Below are 16,847 nucleotides of genomic sequence, written 5' to 3'. Positions count from 1 at the left end.
CCTACGATTTGTTTTAAGAAATGGTACACTTAATTTATAGTTCTTTTTTAACATTTAAAGATATCGTAATAAGAAAGCAACAGAATAGTTTGAAAAAACAAATTAATATATAACAATTTCAACAGTAAAAGATCAAATAATTTACAACTACACTACTAAATGTCGATTCAATATGAAGAATCCAGAATACTATAGAATCCTCTATAACACGATACAAATGGAAAACCTTTTATTTAAAACAAAGATTTAATTATTTTCAATTATTTCATCATCTAATGTATACAAATATATTTTATCATCAAATGTAACACTGTAATAACAATATCTTACCTCTGATAGTGGTATCTGCTATTATAATTCAACCAGATACATATGAACTACAGTAGAGTTTCGAAAACTTGGTCTAATGTGGACCGAAGGGCAGCCAAGTTTCTGAAAATGCCGGGTTATCGGGAATGGGGTTTTAACAGGGGTAAAAGTGCGGGGGGATGCTGTCCCGCCACCTCGAAAAAATATGTACGACGTACCCCCAGTTCCTAAAAAAATACAATGGGCAAAGATAGGCAGGAAGAACGGCGTGACGTCATACCACTACCTACCGTCCTCCCACCTGTTCAGATCCACTTTTACCCCTGGGTTTAAAATGAATAAGTACTAGTGTTTTCTCAGAAAATACAGTACTGTGCCTGTATGAATTGGTTGCTTGGGAATACAACAAAGAATAAACTGCCCAACTACCCTTAAATAAAGAAAAAGTGCGTACTTTACGAGGGCATAGAGCCTTTACTATACACGAAAATGAGTATTAATGAATATACACTGTACAGTAATTTATCTGATAAAACAGACCTTAGAAAAATACTTTATAACGGGTCTGCGCGCGGGATTTTTTCGCCCTGCCAAGGTTGGCCGAGTTATCCGGACTGCCGGGTTATCAAGTGTCGACTTTTAAGGACTCTACAGTATTTTAATTGTAGACGAAGATTAAAACTATTATGGATAGTACAAAAATTAATACTAAATCCACTGCTATTGTGTTCAATTCACTGTTGCTTTATTATGTAATACAAGTGATAAAGGCGACTGGGAATTATTGGGCGCTTTTATAACCCAATATAAGAGTAATATAGAAAGACAGATATAAATGATTTTATCTATTCGTGCCTTCAATTGTGAACTGTAACAATATGAAACGCTTATTAGCGAATATGTAAGATTGGCGTAACTCACATACTACAGAAAGCAGATTTCTTGTAATTATCAAATATGAAAAAGAACAAAAGGGTTTGGACATTCGTACTTAAAATTTTATGAATAAAAAGTAATTAAAGCTAATCTAAATGAACAAGTGCACTAACAGAGAAAGCTGGAAGCAATTAAGAGTAAACATGAGCTATGCGTAATGAAGTGTGTTTACTTATCGGAAGCAAGGCTACGTTTTGTTTTATTAAAAGTTTAGTGAACTACAGCGAGCAAGCAAGGGTGTTGTTACCTTATTAATACCAGTTACACGCTGGAGAAGGGTATCACCAAACATAGTTACAGGACGGACTGGGCTTGTAGCAGATAGACTGGAATTACCGAAGCTTGGAGCTGCAAAACTTGAGACTCCATTCGTTGGAGTGTTCGGAGTCACGTCTGCAGTCACGATTCTCTGATGATTGGGAGAACTACAAAACAAAAGCAAACATTATAAATGTAAATTATTCAATTATTATACGATAAGTTCAAACCTAAAACACACTTCATAGTTAATAATAACGCTTATAAAGGTATTTCAAGATGTGGAAATAATTTCATATCGTCTACTTTCGTGCCTAATTTTATTAAATTATATTGTCTTTACGGAGGAAGATATGTTCTTTTATGTACTCATAATTAATTATCTAAATATCACACAAATAACGTATGCCCGATTAATATATTTATAATGTCATAATACCTAAAGTAATTCTATCTGACATTTGTATACTTATAGTAAACTCATTTCTTGACTATAAATAATATTTAAAATATTATACTCAGTTAATAGTTGATTATTATTGTTTAGGTGGGAGGATCAGAAAATAAGGTTGCAAGTCTAATATTTCTGAACTTTCGTCTGTTACAGAGGAATGAGGAGTGTGAGGTAATTTTAATACATGGAGTTGGCAACTGTGCAGAGTTTCAGCTACCCGCCACCTAAGGCGTTAGTTGTATGTAAACCCAAATGGCAACTTCTTTCTCCATTATAATGTTTACAGGACAATATTCAACTTAACCACTAGAAGTTTCTTTGGAACCCATCGGAAACAAATGATGTTGGAACCACTGGCGAAAATATGTCACTATTGAGTCATTATTACGGATAAGTAATTTTATCATTACTTCTGTTAACGACAGTACAAGATTCAAAAAATCTCATTTTCTGTCAAAACAATGCGTCAGATAAGCAAAAGCATAGACCGATGTATGGTCCACTTTATTTGCATGTAAATACGTTTTCTTACCTTGTTTTTCTTTGAGACATATTTCTTTGAGATTTATTCTTTAAAATTCATTATTTCAGAAATTCACAACAAAAATTCCAATTCTCTCTTTCATTACAATATTTATATCGTAGATCAGCAAATATCCTAACAATTTGCAATTCCCTTATCTACCTAGGTACATAGTAAACAGGATAAGGGCCTAACCGGTTTGCCATAAGGACCAGACGTATTACGTGATCAGGTCACAAGTCATTTTGCATGCTAAATCGAGTCTGTAGATTCCAAATCCAGATGGGAGATATTTCAAGCACGTAACCTCTGCGTGGGGCGCCCTGGCTAATTCGCAGAAGATCCATATACTTTATTATTGATTTTACTCAAAGAACTTGACTTTTGACAATATTCTATGCATGTTTATGTTACATATTACACATCGTTTTTAAGTTCTTCATTATGTCTTTGCAATAAGCTTTCAATTAGCCATAGTTTTTGAGATATGTGGACTACTTCATTTTTCCATTGATTTTCCATTGACTTTAATGTATGTATTTCGTGATTCTTTTACTGTGTTCCACCTATTTTAGGGCAATTTGCTTTCGGAATATAGAATCTACATAGTCTCCTCTATATTTAAACTGAATTTCAGCCATCTCCCTTGTTTAGTTTTGAGATAAGTGGAGGAATATTTGTTTTTCATTAAGCATCCATTGACATTAATATTAATGTTTCGTGCTTTCTGACTATGTTCCATCCATTTTAGGACAATTTGCTTTTAGAATATAGAATCTATATAGTCTCTTCTACATTTGAGCTGAATTTCAGCTATCTTCCCAAACTTTTCACATCATTGCAACCAGATAGGCCCTTTCAAAAGATTTTCTCTGAAAGGGGGGGGGGCAATTTCAATTCAGTGGGGGTAAAACGTATAGGAATCTATGTACATTGTGCACATAATAAGTTATATGGTCCTGGAGGGATTTCGTGGCTCGGGGGAGATTACCCCCTGGGCCATCCACTGAAATCATCACTGGTTGTAAGTTCAACACATAGTAAGTTTCATTTGATCCCACCGAAAACAAATAATACAGGAAATACTGAAGTGAAATACGTCATATTTAACCCGTGTATTTGGCTCACTTAAAATGGATACAGGATCTGAAGAAATTTGAGAACACTAAAATGGTTTCTTTAAATCACTAACCTGATAGTCGATTCATCTTCACTAATAATAAGTTCAGTATACGCTAATGGAAACCAACCAGTTCGCTGAGTTCGCAAATTTTCTCCAAATTGCCACCCTTTGTTTCTTTCACCTGCAATAAGATATCATAAAACATATTATTACAATTGATAATAACTGTCTTTAGTTTTTTAGTAACATAAATCTTCCATATTCAGTCACGGTTAACATTTAAACACTTAAAGTAAAGTAGTAAGTCATAAAAACTTTATTTCGTTTCAGTAAAGCGAAAACACATACAACAGGAAACTTAACGCATGTTATTCTCTTGAAGGCCCTACTTTTTCTATACGGAGGAATGGTCTTGCAATATCCTTCTAGAGAGAGTTTAAGTATCTGCCCAATTCAGTGCCGTGCGACGATCCCGGGCGCCGAAGAAAAGGGGTGCAATTCGGGAGAGAAAGGAAAAGAAGGAAAGAAAAGAGAGGAAAAAATACTTGGAATATTTTAGATCAACAGCCGTATTAGTCAAGTGTATGTGCACATACATAAAATGGAAGGAAAAAAGTAATAAAAAGTACTCAAAATCAATGAAAAGTAGGATTTATTTTTGAAAATTTTCTTACTCTTCGCGCCAATCATGGTGGCATTTCACGGCCGGTCTTTCGACCTCACTCATATGTGTGGGGCGCCGTCGTATATTCTCGCCCCGGGCGAAGATTTTCCACGGCATGGCACTGGCCCAGTTAGTGATAGGGACAGTGAAATTATGAAATTCATTGAGCTATTAATGTATGTTGAGATTTATTTTCAAATATACTGTACCAGTTTAATTATTATCTTTCACTGTGTCCTATTCTTGTGTTTATAAGGGCTAATGACTTTACAGTAGGCAGGTGGAGCTACCTCATGGCTAAGCGGTTAGTGTACGCGCCTTTGGCGTGGGAGACCCGGGTTCGATTTCCGGTCGAAGCTCATGTGGTTCGTATTCCATGTTAAACTGTATGTCCATGTTTCATATAGTCTCGCTGCTGAAACGGACGTTAAACTCAAGTCAAGTCAGTAGGCAGGCCTGCTATCTTCTTCGAAGCCTTTCTAAGCCTTTACTAGGAGGGGATTAAGAATTTGACAAGTTGCAAAATAATAAAGAAGGCAAGCTCTAAATATTAAGATAAATAACTTAAATCAAAATTAATAATCTTCCCCTTTATATTAGTCTTCCATCGTTTTTCTGTACATTCATGAAATTAAAATGTACTATTACCAAGTCAACAATTAAATACCATGAAAACTTGTATTTATGGAAACATGTAATTGTAAGTAGTAATAAGGTAAAGTTTACAAATTTATAAAGTTTGAGTTCGAGAATTTTGCGTTTTTATGCAACACCATAGTTATGAAGAACAGAACAAGTCATGGCCGGGACTTAAATCCGGTGTATGATGGATGCATACACCATCATACAAGATCAACCCTTACAGTATGGCGTTCCCTACCACACAATCTCGCTTCCAAGAACTGTATTACAGGAGCATGTCCTCGTCCATAGCGACAAATTTGTCTCATTGGAATTTTGCTCTTGTCTTTCTACATTATACTATGTTCTATTCAGGTTACTGTAATAGTGAATAGTCCGTGAAGAATGTTATAGTATGGTAAACAGTCTGTAAAGAATGTTATAGTATAATAAATAGTCTGTGAAGAATGTCATAGTATAGTAAATAGTCTGTGAAGAATGTTAAGTATAGTAAATAGTCTGTAAAGAATGTTATAGTATAGTAAATAGTCTGTGAAGAATGTTATATATAGTATAGTAACTAGTCTGAAGAATGTTATATACAGCATAATAAATAGTCTGTGAAGAATGTTATAGTATAATAAATAGTCTGTGAAGAATGTTATAGTATAATAAATAGTCTGTGAAGAATGTTATAGTATAGTAAATAGTCTGTGAAGAGTATAATAGTGAATAGTCTGTGAAGAGTATAATAGTGAATAGTCTGTGAAGAGAGCGAGAGGACAATAGTCTGTGATGTTTGGCATAAGTAGACAGTTTTGTGAGCAGGTGTTGGAGAATACAAGTGTGCATGCTATAAGAATTGCAAAGAAAAGCACAGAATAATATTTCGTAGCATGAAGACAACAATTAGTATTTACGAAGTAATTTGAAGTGTTGTGTGCATGTACCTGTACCAGTATATAAAGAGTAGCTTAATTTTGGGAAGTGGTTATTTAATTTATAGAAGTGATAGCAGTTACTTTTATCTGTGATATGTTTGTGTGTAAGTACTATGATTAACAAGCGTAATTCAATTTGTATTTGCTTTGAATTTTTTGCAAGATTTTCTGAGAGTTTAATTTTATGTAATTTTTCTCTTTAAAATGTTTCTGAAAGAGCAGATATGGTATTGTTAGTTTTATTCTCTCTTGTATGTTCTTTAATCCCAGTTCTTGTATTTCTTTTTGTCATCCATATATATCTACTTTCACATTCCTACGAAACCCGATATATTCCAGATATCTATTTTCCTGTAAAATATATATATATATATATATATATATATATATATATATATATATATATATATATATAAACTGTTAATCCCTTTTCTGGAATTATTGATAGCTTTAAATTGAGCTTTTAATAAAAATGTTTTAACCACAGAGATATTTTTCGAACCGATTCATGCTACTTTCTCAGATGCACTTGAAAATTCTGGGCCAAAATCCTTGCCGGATTCGTACGTTCTTGTAAAGGATCATTGTCTTAATACATCAACGTGTGCATTTTAACGTATTAATTTATATAAAAGAAGTCAGACACCTTATGACCATTATAAATTGTTCAGTGTACAGTTATCAATTCTTGGTTTTAAAAAAAAAAGTCTCAGAAATTTAAATTTTGAATTTAAATTGTTAAAGTTATTTTTTTGCTCGAATGCACCAAAAGAAGCAATTCGACGATTAGTACTACATCAATATGCAAACACTGAGCTTTGCGAAACATTGTAGACTAATAATATCACAAGACCCAATAATATTTGCTCTTTTTTATACCCTTGTCTTGCTATACTAGAAATGGGAGGAATTAACCAATTTTCCGTTCCACCAATATGAAGATTTGAAGAGTGAATTCTTATTATATTCCCACCTACAAAAGAAATATGTAGTGGAAAATCTGTAATGGAAAATCGGACTATTCTTCCAATTTCTCACTATTACTTGTTATTGTGTTAGTTGGACTACGTTACCTCTCTGTGAAATATTTTCAAGAGATATATTGATGACAACCTAAAATCTTTCCTTTTTAAAAACAGTTTTACATTATATATACACACACTTCATCACGCTTCTTAAGACATTACCATAGAATGTAGGAACAAAACATGGTGTACGTAAGTGGTAAAAGAAGAAAACTGTAACATTCAGGCGCAGAGCCTTACATTCTTGTACTAAAGTTACACTCAGCTCGATTAGTCTTTAAGAGCTCTCTTGTGGTTATGTGGATAGCGTCGCGCCTTTGGTTTGACTCCCTTCCAGGTTTGACTCCCTTCGGATGCCACGCTAAAACTGTAGATTCACATCTCGTATTGCCTTGCTTCTAAACGGGAAACTCAAATCAAAATCCAAATAGATTGTTCTTAGCCTTCTTAACTCCTACTCCGTGCTTTATTTGAAGATAACATTAATAAAGCTTAACACAATTCAATAAATATCCACTACACCTTTACCCATGAACAATGTTACCTGAGGAAGCGACTACAAGCCCTTTTCAGTGAAGGAAACTGTTTACGAATTTCGATCAGATCTGTACAACTTTAAAGAAACGTTAGTATAATTGCAAGTTAAGCCAGAAAGTGTTTTAAGCTTTACAGAAAAGGCTATTTAGAATGTAAAAGCGACCATAAAGTTTTTTTTTTTTTTTTTTTTTTTTATCGTGCAGATTGAAAATGTTTCATCATACATATTATAACTACAAATATACTGTAATAGTCTTCTAATTCCGTAGATACTCTTATTGAATTAAGATTGTCATGCCCCAGATAGAACTTGAAGATAATTATAAATCCAAAGGCTAAGTTTAAAAATAATGAAGGAAGGACTGAAATAGCATAGTTAACGTGTAAAAGAAAATATTTAAAATACTCTTCAAGTTCTCCTTTACTTCTCGACTTAAATCTACTCATAACTATTACCCCAAAGTTTATGAAGTTTAACAGTTTGACCAAATGAACACCAAATTAGTGATACAAGTGAGGTTCTTCATACAAGTTGCATAAGTGCTGGGGATCAGTTTTCTGAAATTGAAATATAATGTACCTGGTCCACGTAAACATTTTCTAACTTTTACTAGTTTTAAACCGCTGGTATTATTAGGAAATATAATGCACAAAAATAAAGTGAAAAATGAAAGGAATCCAAATATTTCTCTTTCGTGCATATTTTCTCCTGATGATACCAAAATTTTAGCTAGTTAAAATCCAAAGGATTACAATATATGAATAGAAAAGAGCCATAAAGAAACGTTATAATCAACTTTTACACTATTATTTCTACTAGCTGATTTTGATAAACACAACCTTAACATTTACCTTAGATTTAGGAGTTAACATGAGAATATCATTATATCATTTTAAAATCAAATTAAAAATATTTTTTAGCACATTTTAACGTGTATTGTACTATAAAACGAACCTAAAAGAGCTATAATGTCTCCTTCTAGAAAACTAAGCTGGTTGTCGCCACTAGACAGATATGCATACATGGCACGAGCAAGCTGACCTCTGTTGTTTGTTTCAGGAACTGCCATTGATTTTGGTCGAGTTGGCGTGTCCGGGTCTGTAATTATAAAGACAAAACCACATTCTAATCTACTCTAGTTTATTTCTAACTAGTTATTTCTTTTAAATCAAAAGTAAATTAGTAACATTGAATGGATTATAATATATATTTTTTTAAATATACATCTACGAACATATTAACAAATCAATATTCAACATCATAATATTAAAATTCTATTCAGGTAAGATAATGTTATTGTAATTTATGCATTTATCAAAACCACAAACACATTAATTTAAATCTATTAATTAAATAATTAAATTGCTTGAGAAACGTGCACAAATTGACTTCACCTCTTTTTTCTGTTTTTTCTTTTCTTTTTTCTTTTTTTTAATATGATTTCATTATTCTCCATACAGATTTTTGTAATTCCTGAATATTACTCAAACTTCCGAGTTTTCCACTCTCCCCTGGAGTTTTGCTCGGAATATAAAAACAGCAAGGAGAAAAATAAAAACATCAGGGAATAAAACGGAACGAATTTACTGAAGGAAGAGCGGTGCTAGAATACATTTTGCCAAATTCAACGATCACAGATCAAATGGTGGTGATGCAAATTGCAACATGTCGGAATCAATTTGTACCCTCTTTTGTTCTTTAGTAGAAGATTGGCAGCTTGTGTTGGTAATTTTGTTATTATGTCAATGATGTGCGAATTCTGTAATTACTGCTACCTATTCAGCACTTAACCATCCCTTGTCTAAATTTAATTTTGGTTTTCTTAAATGAATAAATAAACTTTCAAATACGACTCTCTGAACTTCATTTTTGACCCCCAATAAAATTTTTGCATCTTCTACATTTTAATGAGTTTCTTTTAAATGTTTCGACAGACCTCACACTGAGCTTTCCACTTTTGAATCTCTAATATGCTCCTTGACACGGACCTTAAAAATTTCTTAGTTTTGCCTATGTAACTCACATGGCAACTGCATTTTATTTCACAAATACCCGATTTTTCGTTGGAAGCCATGTAATGCCTCTTAAATTAGGTAATGTTCTTTACTAAGGTTTTGGGAGTTTCAAAGCTGCATGGAAACCATATTGTATATAGATCCTATTCAATGCAGTTGCCAATCTGGGAAAGATAGGCAATCAAACGCATTTTATGTCATTCGTGTAGGGTTCAGGTCTATCGAGACGTATATCCCTAATTAGTAATGGGACTGGATACTTGTTCATAATATCTAGTTTCAATAAATGGTCATCTCTACCTGTAAATCTGTTTCCATAGACGTAAGTTGGATGGCACGCAAAATTAAATTCTTCCAAATATTTGATTTGGTACTTGCAGATTGAGGAGATTTATAATGTATGTACTGTATACCAGCTGTAGGCTTGTGGTAGACACCAGCGGCGTAGCGTAAGGGAACGCCGGTATGCCCGGCATCCCCTGTTAATAAGAAAAAGTACGTATTTCATTATATATAAATTGTTTGCTTGTAATTATCACAATTATTTCCACTGCAATCTTCTGGCGCGCTCTCTCGACTTACTTTGACAAGAGGAACCCACGCATGCGCGTCGCTCAGATGCACATTTTCTGTCTTTCCTCCTGTCGTACGCTATTTTCTTCGGGCTTCCAGGCCTACTGAAAGCATCGGGGTTTTCGTCTGCTTTCTGTTGAATGCGCATGCGCAATACTTCCCTTCTCACTCCTCCTCATCCCTTGCAACCCTACATTTGCTTTAGATATACGCTGGCATATTCAAGTATTTCCAACTGTATATATTTTGAACTAAGCTATAGTTTCTGAACAGAACGTACGAGCCCTAATATAAAGGAAATAGAACAAAACGGAAATGGTTAGTTCAACGCATTTTTGAAGCATGACGGTTATGTAAATAATAGTATTAAAATAGTTATGCCTTAATCGTAACTAAATGCATCGTAATTGTAATCTTCATCGTAAAGGAGCTCACAGACACAGGCATAAATTTAAAGCATTCTGTAGAATTACGGTCACCGATCTGGTAGGACAAGAGAGCCACCACTCCCCGTGACTCGCAAAGATTGTGCCAGGGCCCTTCAGTCACTGGCACAAATCTCGGGGACATAAGGGGAACATGTTCCCTACAATCTTGTCCACCCCCCACCCCCAATAATCCGATTTGAGATTGTGATGATGATGATTTCTATCCGACTGCCACAAAGGAAACTGATGTCCTTTGACTTGTTTCATTTTTAAAAAACAATCGTATTCTTTAATATTTCATTGTCATTAATTATTAGTAGTCTATTTTCAACTATTTGTTTAATTCCTGTAACAATTCCTATAATGCTATTGTGGTAATCATAATTTTGCTCAGATAAGAGTATTGTGTCGCCAAATATAGGCCTGATTGATTTTCTTTCATAGTTTTGGGAAGTCATTATTTGTATTGTTATAAAACAAATGTCCTAAAATTTTAATGTGGATCATTGTGGATGCGTAAGTAGAAACATGTCAATTATTACTATGCAAATATATATTCAAATTTCAGAATGTGCTCACGGCACTGAGTTGTAATAATGATATGTACCACTATTTCATCTACATCATTTGGTATATAATATGCGAGTACAATAGGTTTACCTCAGAAATCTGATTCATCTACTGTAATATGAATCTCTTCTGCCCTCCCCCCACAATAAGCCTTAAAATGTGCCCTGCCAATGTTATAGACAACTCTGCTCCTCTAATCCTCCACATTTTGAACATCGTTAAAAAAAAGGAAAGGATTATGGGAACAGTCTTACCCATCCCACGAACGTTAAAGACAGATTTGCGCCCTTGACTTTAGTATCTGGATACAGAAACAGGCCCCCAGAGTTGGCTTAAGTGCTTTGTATTTATATCTTCAAATGATATATACACTCAGGCCCATATTCACGAACGGGCGTCTGAGTTCCGGACCCAAGATGACAAATTTCTAGGGGCGATATATATATATATATATATATATATATATATATATATATATATATATATATTTTGAAAGAACGAGATTGACGTGTGGTATGTGGAGAAAAAAGCCGCCCACGAGAAAGAAATGAAGGGAACGATACTGTAAACAATGTTCATACAAAAAGTGGAGCCTAGTTTTCTCGTCACAACGGTAGTGGCAAGAAGGAGCTGAAACAATTGGTTATTAAATTCTAACGTAATCCACGCATTCGCTTCTCTATGCCCCACTAGACCTCCAATTAGGGGGGCTTCCTCCTAAATTTTGTATAACCCTATATTTCTATTCGGAATAGCTATGTATTGCTGCTTGCAGTAGTACTATATCGTACAAATGACTAACTTTGGCATCCCCCTTTCGGAATATCACGCTACGCTACTGGTAGACACTAATAATGAACTTATTGTTGTGTCTTTTTATGTTGAGATCTAAATAAGTAAGTTTAACTTGCTTTTCATTCTCAACTATAGATCTTAAATTATTATGGAAACCATTCAATTTATTGAGCAAAAAATTAAGCTGTGAATTATCCTTGTACAGTCCACAGCAAAAAACCTGCAACATGAGCATGTAAGTTTCTTGTAATATTACGCCTAACAGCCCAGGAAATCAGCATAACGTCTAAGGTGACACGAATCACGCCAGAAGAAATCTCTCAGCGTCCTCCCCTGCACACTCATTTTGGAGGAAAAGACTTCGTCGTTTCACAATAAACTTACATGCTCATGTTGCAGGTTTTTTGTTGCGGACTGTACAAGAAAAGTACATTGTCTACATATTATCCGTATCCTCGTACCCACTATCTGTTTTTATGTATTTATTTATTTAGTTTTTAGAATCTTACTTTCAACCAAATGAAATATCAAATTAGCCATCAAAGGTGATAATGGATTCTCTACAGCTAGACCTTTGACTTGGTGATAAATATTATTCAAAGGAGAAAATATTATATTTTGAGCAACATTCAAAGAGTCTGAGTATTTCATTCACTTCGAAAGTACTAAGTAATGAAAGTAATGAAAAATCGGGTATTCATAAAATAAAATGCAATTGTCATGAGAGTTACATGGGCAAAACCAAAAGAAATCTCGTTCATGTCAAAGAGCATGTTAGGAATTCAAAAGCGGGAAAGCCTGATGTAAGATCTAAAAGAAACTTAATACCAAGTAGAAGATTCACAAATTTTATTGGAGGAAAAAATAAATAAATAAATAAATAAAGTAGAGATACTCGTATTTGAAAGTTTATTTATCCATTTAAGAAAACCAAAACAAAATTTAGATACGGGATGGTTCAGTGATGAATGGGAATCAGTAATTACACAATTCGTACAGCATTGGCATACAACCAAAAGTACCACACGAACCTACAAAAGAATAAAAGAGCTCACAAATGGACTCTGTCATGTTGCAACTTGCATCACCACCATTTGACGTGTGATCGTTGAATTGACAAAGTGTGTTCTAGCACCGCTCTTCTCTTGGTAAGTTAGTTCCATTTTGTTCCCTGATGATTTTATTTGGCTCCTTCCTGTTTTTATCCTCCGTGATCAAAACTTCAGAGGAGAGTCGAAAGCTTGGAAGTACAAGTAATATTCAAAAATTACAGAAATATGTAACTAGAATGGCAGAATTCCTGGGCGTTGCTTTAGATTGTCTGATGTTTACATTACATTTTTATTATATTTATATTTTGTTACACAAGTTTAAATTTACATTTATTGGGTATAATTGTCTTACACAAAAGTAGTTGTGATCAAGCTATCTATTGTCCTGATTAAAAAAAAAAAAAAATGTTGAATATGCTGAATACGATCTCATCTATCTATATATTTACAGGCTTTAACACACGAAAATATACTGCAAAAGTTTGCATTCCTTATATGTGCCGAAAAGCTGAGTACTCGTATCATTTTCCTCACCTCCTGAAGACTGTTCTTTCAACGAACAGTTGCCTCAAAACATTATTGAATTGAAAATGCCTTTATTCATGAAGCGAGGTTCAGTCGTAGGCTGCTCTACCACCAATTATACGGTAGTGTCCCTTATAATCCAATCATTTGGCAACATTATAGACTGCAGCACTCAAAATCATTGATTCGGAAGTGGATAATCCGCTTTAAAGATATTAGAAAAGTAAATGACTTACTAGAAAGGGGATCAACTCTTGTAGTGACAGAAGGAGGACAGGTTATCATTCGGTTTTCACAAAGATCACAAATTAATATTGCGCTAAGCGCCTGTTTAAATTCGTAAGAAAAATATGAACATTGGAATAAATATTATAAGACATTGGCTGCACGAAAATAAATATCGATTCACAATTTGGGAACCTCATGTATGAGAAAACTATATTGAAAGTGGCATGAGTATGCATAAATTTAAGTCGCAAATTGGATAGCGCAATTTTCACTGAGGATTTTTTTATTATTATTATTATTTTAAGGTTTCTCTTGCAGCATCTTGGCTAACTCAGAGTAATAGAAATGTATAGCGTACTTTGAAGCAGCTGATGAAAGTTTTTGTGAACGTAGTTGCGGAAACCTTTCTTCTTTTGCCGTCAATCTGAACACACATTAAATGTGTATACTTATTGAAACCAGTGAGTTTTGTTTCACAGTGTGGAAGTAAGGTAGACTTCCAAACTATGGAAATTCAATACGCAAAGTTGAAGTAGTACATTTATAACTACTGGTTGCAATAGATTAATAAGATCAAAGATAGAACAAATTCCTCGGACGCTAAATCCATATAAAATAAAGCCAATACTCGCAACGTCTTACTTGTTTTTGTTTTATGGCGATAAAAATTGAAACCAGAAATCGTTAACTGAATCACTTCGGTATTGAACAGATTGTTAAGGGAAGTAAGAAAACCTATTCTTGAGAAATTCAATCGATTGGAAGAAACTGTATCTCGATTTCTCTTACCGTTTTTGCTCTACAGCAATCAGTATTGAAACCGGAAGTAGTAGCAAATTTCAACCACTTCTGGTTTCAGTAGAATGTTGTGATGGTATGTTCTGTTGACATCTTAAATAAATTGCAAAATACCGCTTGTCGCTATATATGATCATTTCCCTTCTATGACAAATGTTAAAACCGGAAACAGTTAATTTGAATCACTTCAGATTTGAATAGAGGGTAAATGGAGGAAATGGAACCTATTCTTAGGACGCTTCCTCAATCAATCAACATTCAATCAATCAAATCAATCAACAAGCAAAAAATTGCCTCTCGATATCTCTTACTGTTTTTGCTTTATTAAGATCAGTGTTGAAACCGGAAGTAGTTCTAAACTTCAACCACTTACGGTTTTGATAGAATGTTGCGGGTTGTAACGATATACTCTCTTGGGACACCAAATCTATTGCAGAAAACCGCTTGTCGTTATCTATTACCAGTTTTGTTCTATGGCAATAAGTGTTGAAACTGTATAACTAATTTGAACTATTTCCGTTTTAAACAGAGGGTTACTTTAAGAAAAAAATGGAAGGAGACAATGAATCGATTGCAAAAAAAACGCATCTCGATATCTCTTACCGTTTTTGCTCTGTGAAAATAAGTATTGAAACCGAAACTAATAGTAAATTTGAACCATTTCCGTTAGTGTTCGGGATAATCGTAGTACGTTCCCTTGAGACACTGAATCGTTTGCAAAAAAAGCTTCTGAGAATGTGTTACTGTTTTCATTCTATGGCAGTAAATGTTGAAACCACAAATCGTTAATTTGAACTACTACTGGTTTGAATAGACAATTAACAGAGGAGATGGAACCTACACTTGACTCGCTGAATCGATTACGAAATATTGCATCTCGATACCTTTTACTGTTCTTATTCTACGGAAATCAGTATTGACACTGGAAGTAGTAATAAATTTCAACCTCATCGGATTTTAGTAGTATGTTGTGGGTTGTAATGATGCGCACTTTTTTTAAAGACACTTAATAGAACGCAGAAAAACGGTTAAAATCGGAAATGAATAATTTGATATACTTCCGGTTTGAATAGAGGATTAACGGAAGAGATGGAACCTATTCTTGGCTCGCTGAATCGAGTGCAAAAATTCGCATCTTTTGCCATTTTTGCTCTGATACCTCGAACATGCGGATGGACAAAGCCGTGCTACAAGACTTCTGACATTTATGCATAGCATAGTTTGGAAGTCTAAAATTAAGTTCATGGTTCAGTGGTTGTTGCAAGAATAAATAACATAAAAAAACATTTAAAAAGCCTGTACGCAAGTAGTGGAAAACGTAAAATAACATTAGATGATTGGATTGTACAATATAGTCTCCAGATGCGAATTCATTGAAAGCATCTGATCCTAAATTAAGCATACGCTTCACGAAAAGTTTGAGTAAATAACCTGTGAATTGAATGCAATACGAGAATAAGCAGAAAATTTTACAGAAAGCGTAAGTAGAAGCTGTCTGGCAATGTAGTCTCGGGAGAAATAGAAGCTCCTAGACTTACTGTTAAGTATTTGGAAAATAGTTTAAAATATCTATTTTGAAATACAAAGAAGTATTGCTCTAACTTATTTTTCAGACGATGTTATATGCTTTTCTTATTTCCTATTTACTTATTAATGTATGAAACAAACTAAAGAGTTCAAATAGCCTCTCACTGTCAGAAAATAGACCAACTTGCGAGTAAATTTCTCTGCTTAATAAAGTACTACATAATACAGAAAAAAATATCCGAAAGTTTAGTATACTTGGTTTTTTGATACTGTGGTCTCAAGTTTGACTTTGACTGAAAGGTAGTTGCGGAGCTACTTACATTAAAAAGAAACAACCTTTGATCTGCAAAGCTGCAGAGAGCAGAGATGGATGCTAATTTCGTGACTAATTTATCAATCAATCAGATCTAAGTAGTCACACTATTTCTTGCTCTTTTTTTTTTTTTTCAACTTTTGTTTCATCTGTTAAATTTCTTGTTTAGAGTGAGCTATATTGTAAATCGAAGACTTGAAATAAATAAAGCTAAAAGTGTCGTATTCATATGACATGAAAAAAAAAAGTATAGTCATTGACAAAAGTTCTTTCTGTTTTATAAAATTACTTTCGTAAAATAACTTCAGAATGAAAGGGCAATTTGAGTACATTTTTCAGTAAATTAAAAAGAATTTAATTTTCTGTATGTTCCAGTCATACCAACATTGCTCGTTTCAGTCATACCACAGTTACTTCCAAAATAAATTTTAGCAAACGGAAAGAGCTTTTATCGCTGACTGTACATGACCTGATAAGATAAAGGATGAAAGCTTTTGCAAGGACCTTTGTCGCTGTATTGGCCTTTCATACATAAAGAACCATAATATAATCTGAAGTGAAACATTTTTTTTAAGTCTTCATTTATATACCTTTCTTAACTTAAAACTTACAGCTAAAATTAGGGCGCTAA

The 16,847-nt window shown here is 33.8% G+C and overlaps 1 protein-coding gene across 2 annotated transcripts in view; it reads right to left on the bottom strand.

Annotated features, from left to right (window-relative positions):
- IRSp53 (Insulin receptor substrate 53 kDa) overlaps positions 1–16,847 on the bottom strand; it is a 1,174,063-nt gene that overhangs the window by 17,342 nt on the left and 1,139,874 nt on the right. For both annotated transcript variants that reach the window (XM_081731708.1, XM_081731709.1), the window contains exons 10-12: positions 8,347–8,490; positions 3,673–3,784; positions 1,493–1,670 (exon numbers count right to left, since the gene is read on the bottom strand). In XM_081731708.1, coding sequence (XP_081587834.1) covers positions 1,493–1,670; positions 3,673–3,784; positions 8,347–8,490 — 434 coding nt within the window. The remainder of the gene's footprint in view (positions 1–1,492; positions 1,671–3,672; positions 3,785–8,346; positions 8,491–16,847) is intronic.

The sequence above is a fragment of the Thermobia domestica genome, chromosome 11 (assembly GCF_964235325.1).
Source record: "Thermobia domestica chromosome 11, izTheDome1.hap1.1, whole genome shotgun sequence".
In the NCBI taxonomy this organism is placed as follows: domain Eukaryota; kingdom Metazoa; phylum Arthropoda; class Insecta; order Zygentoma; family Lepismatidae; genus Thermobia; species Thermobia domestica.
The sequence above is the reverse complement of the archived record's forward strand: the minus strand, read 5'-3'. Positions and strand labels throughout refer to the sequence as shown.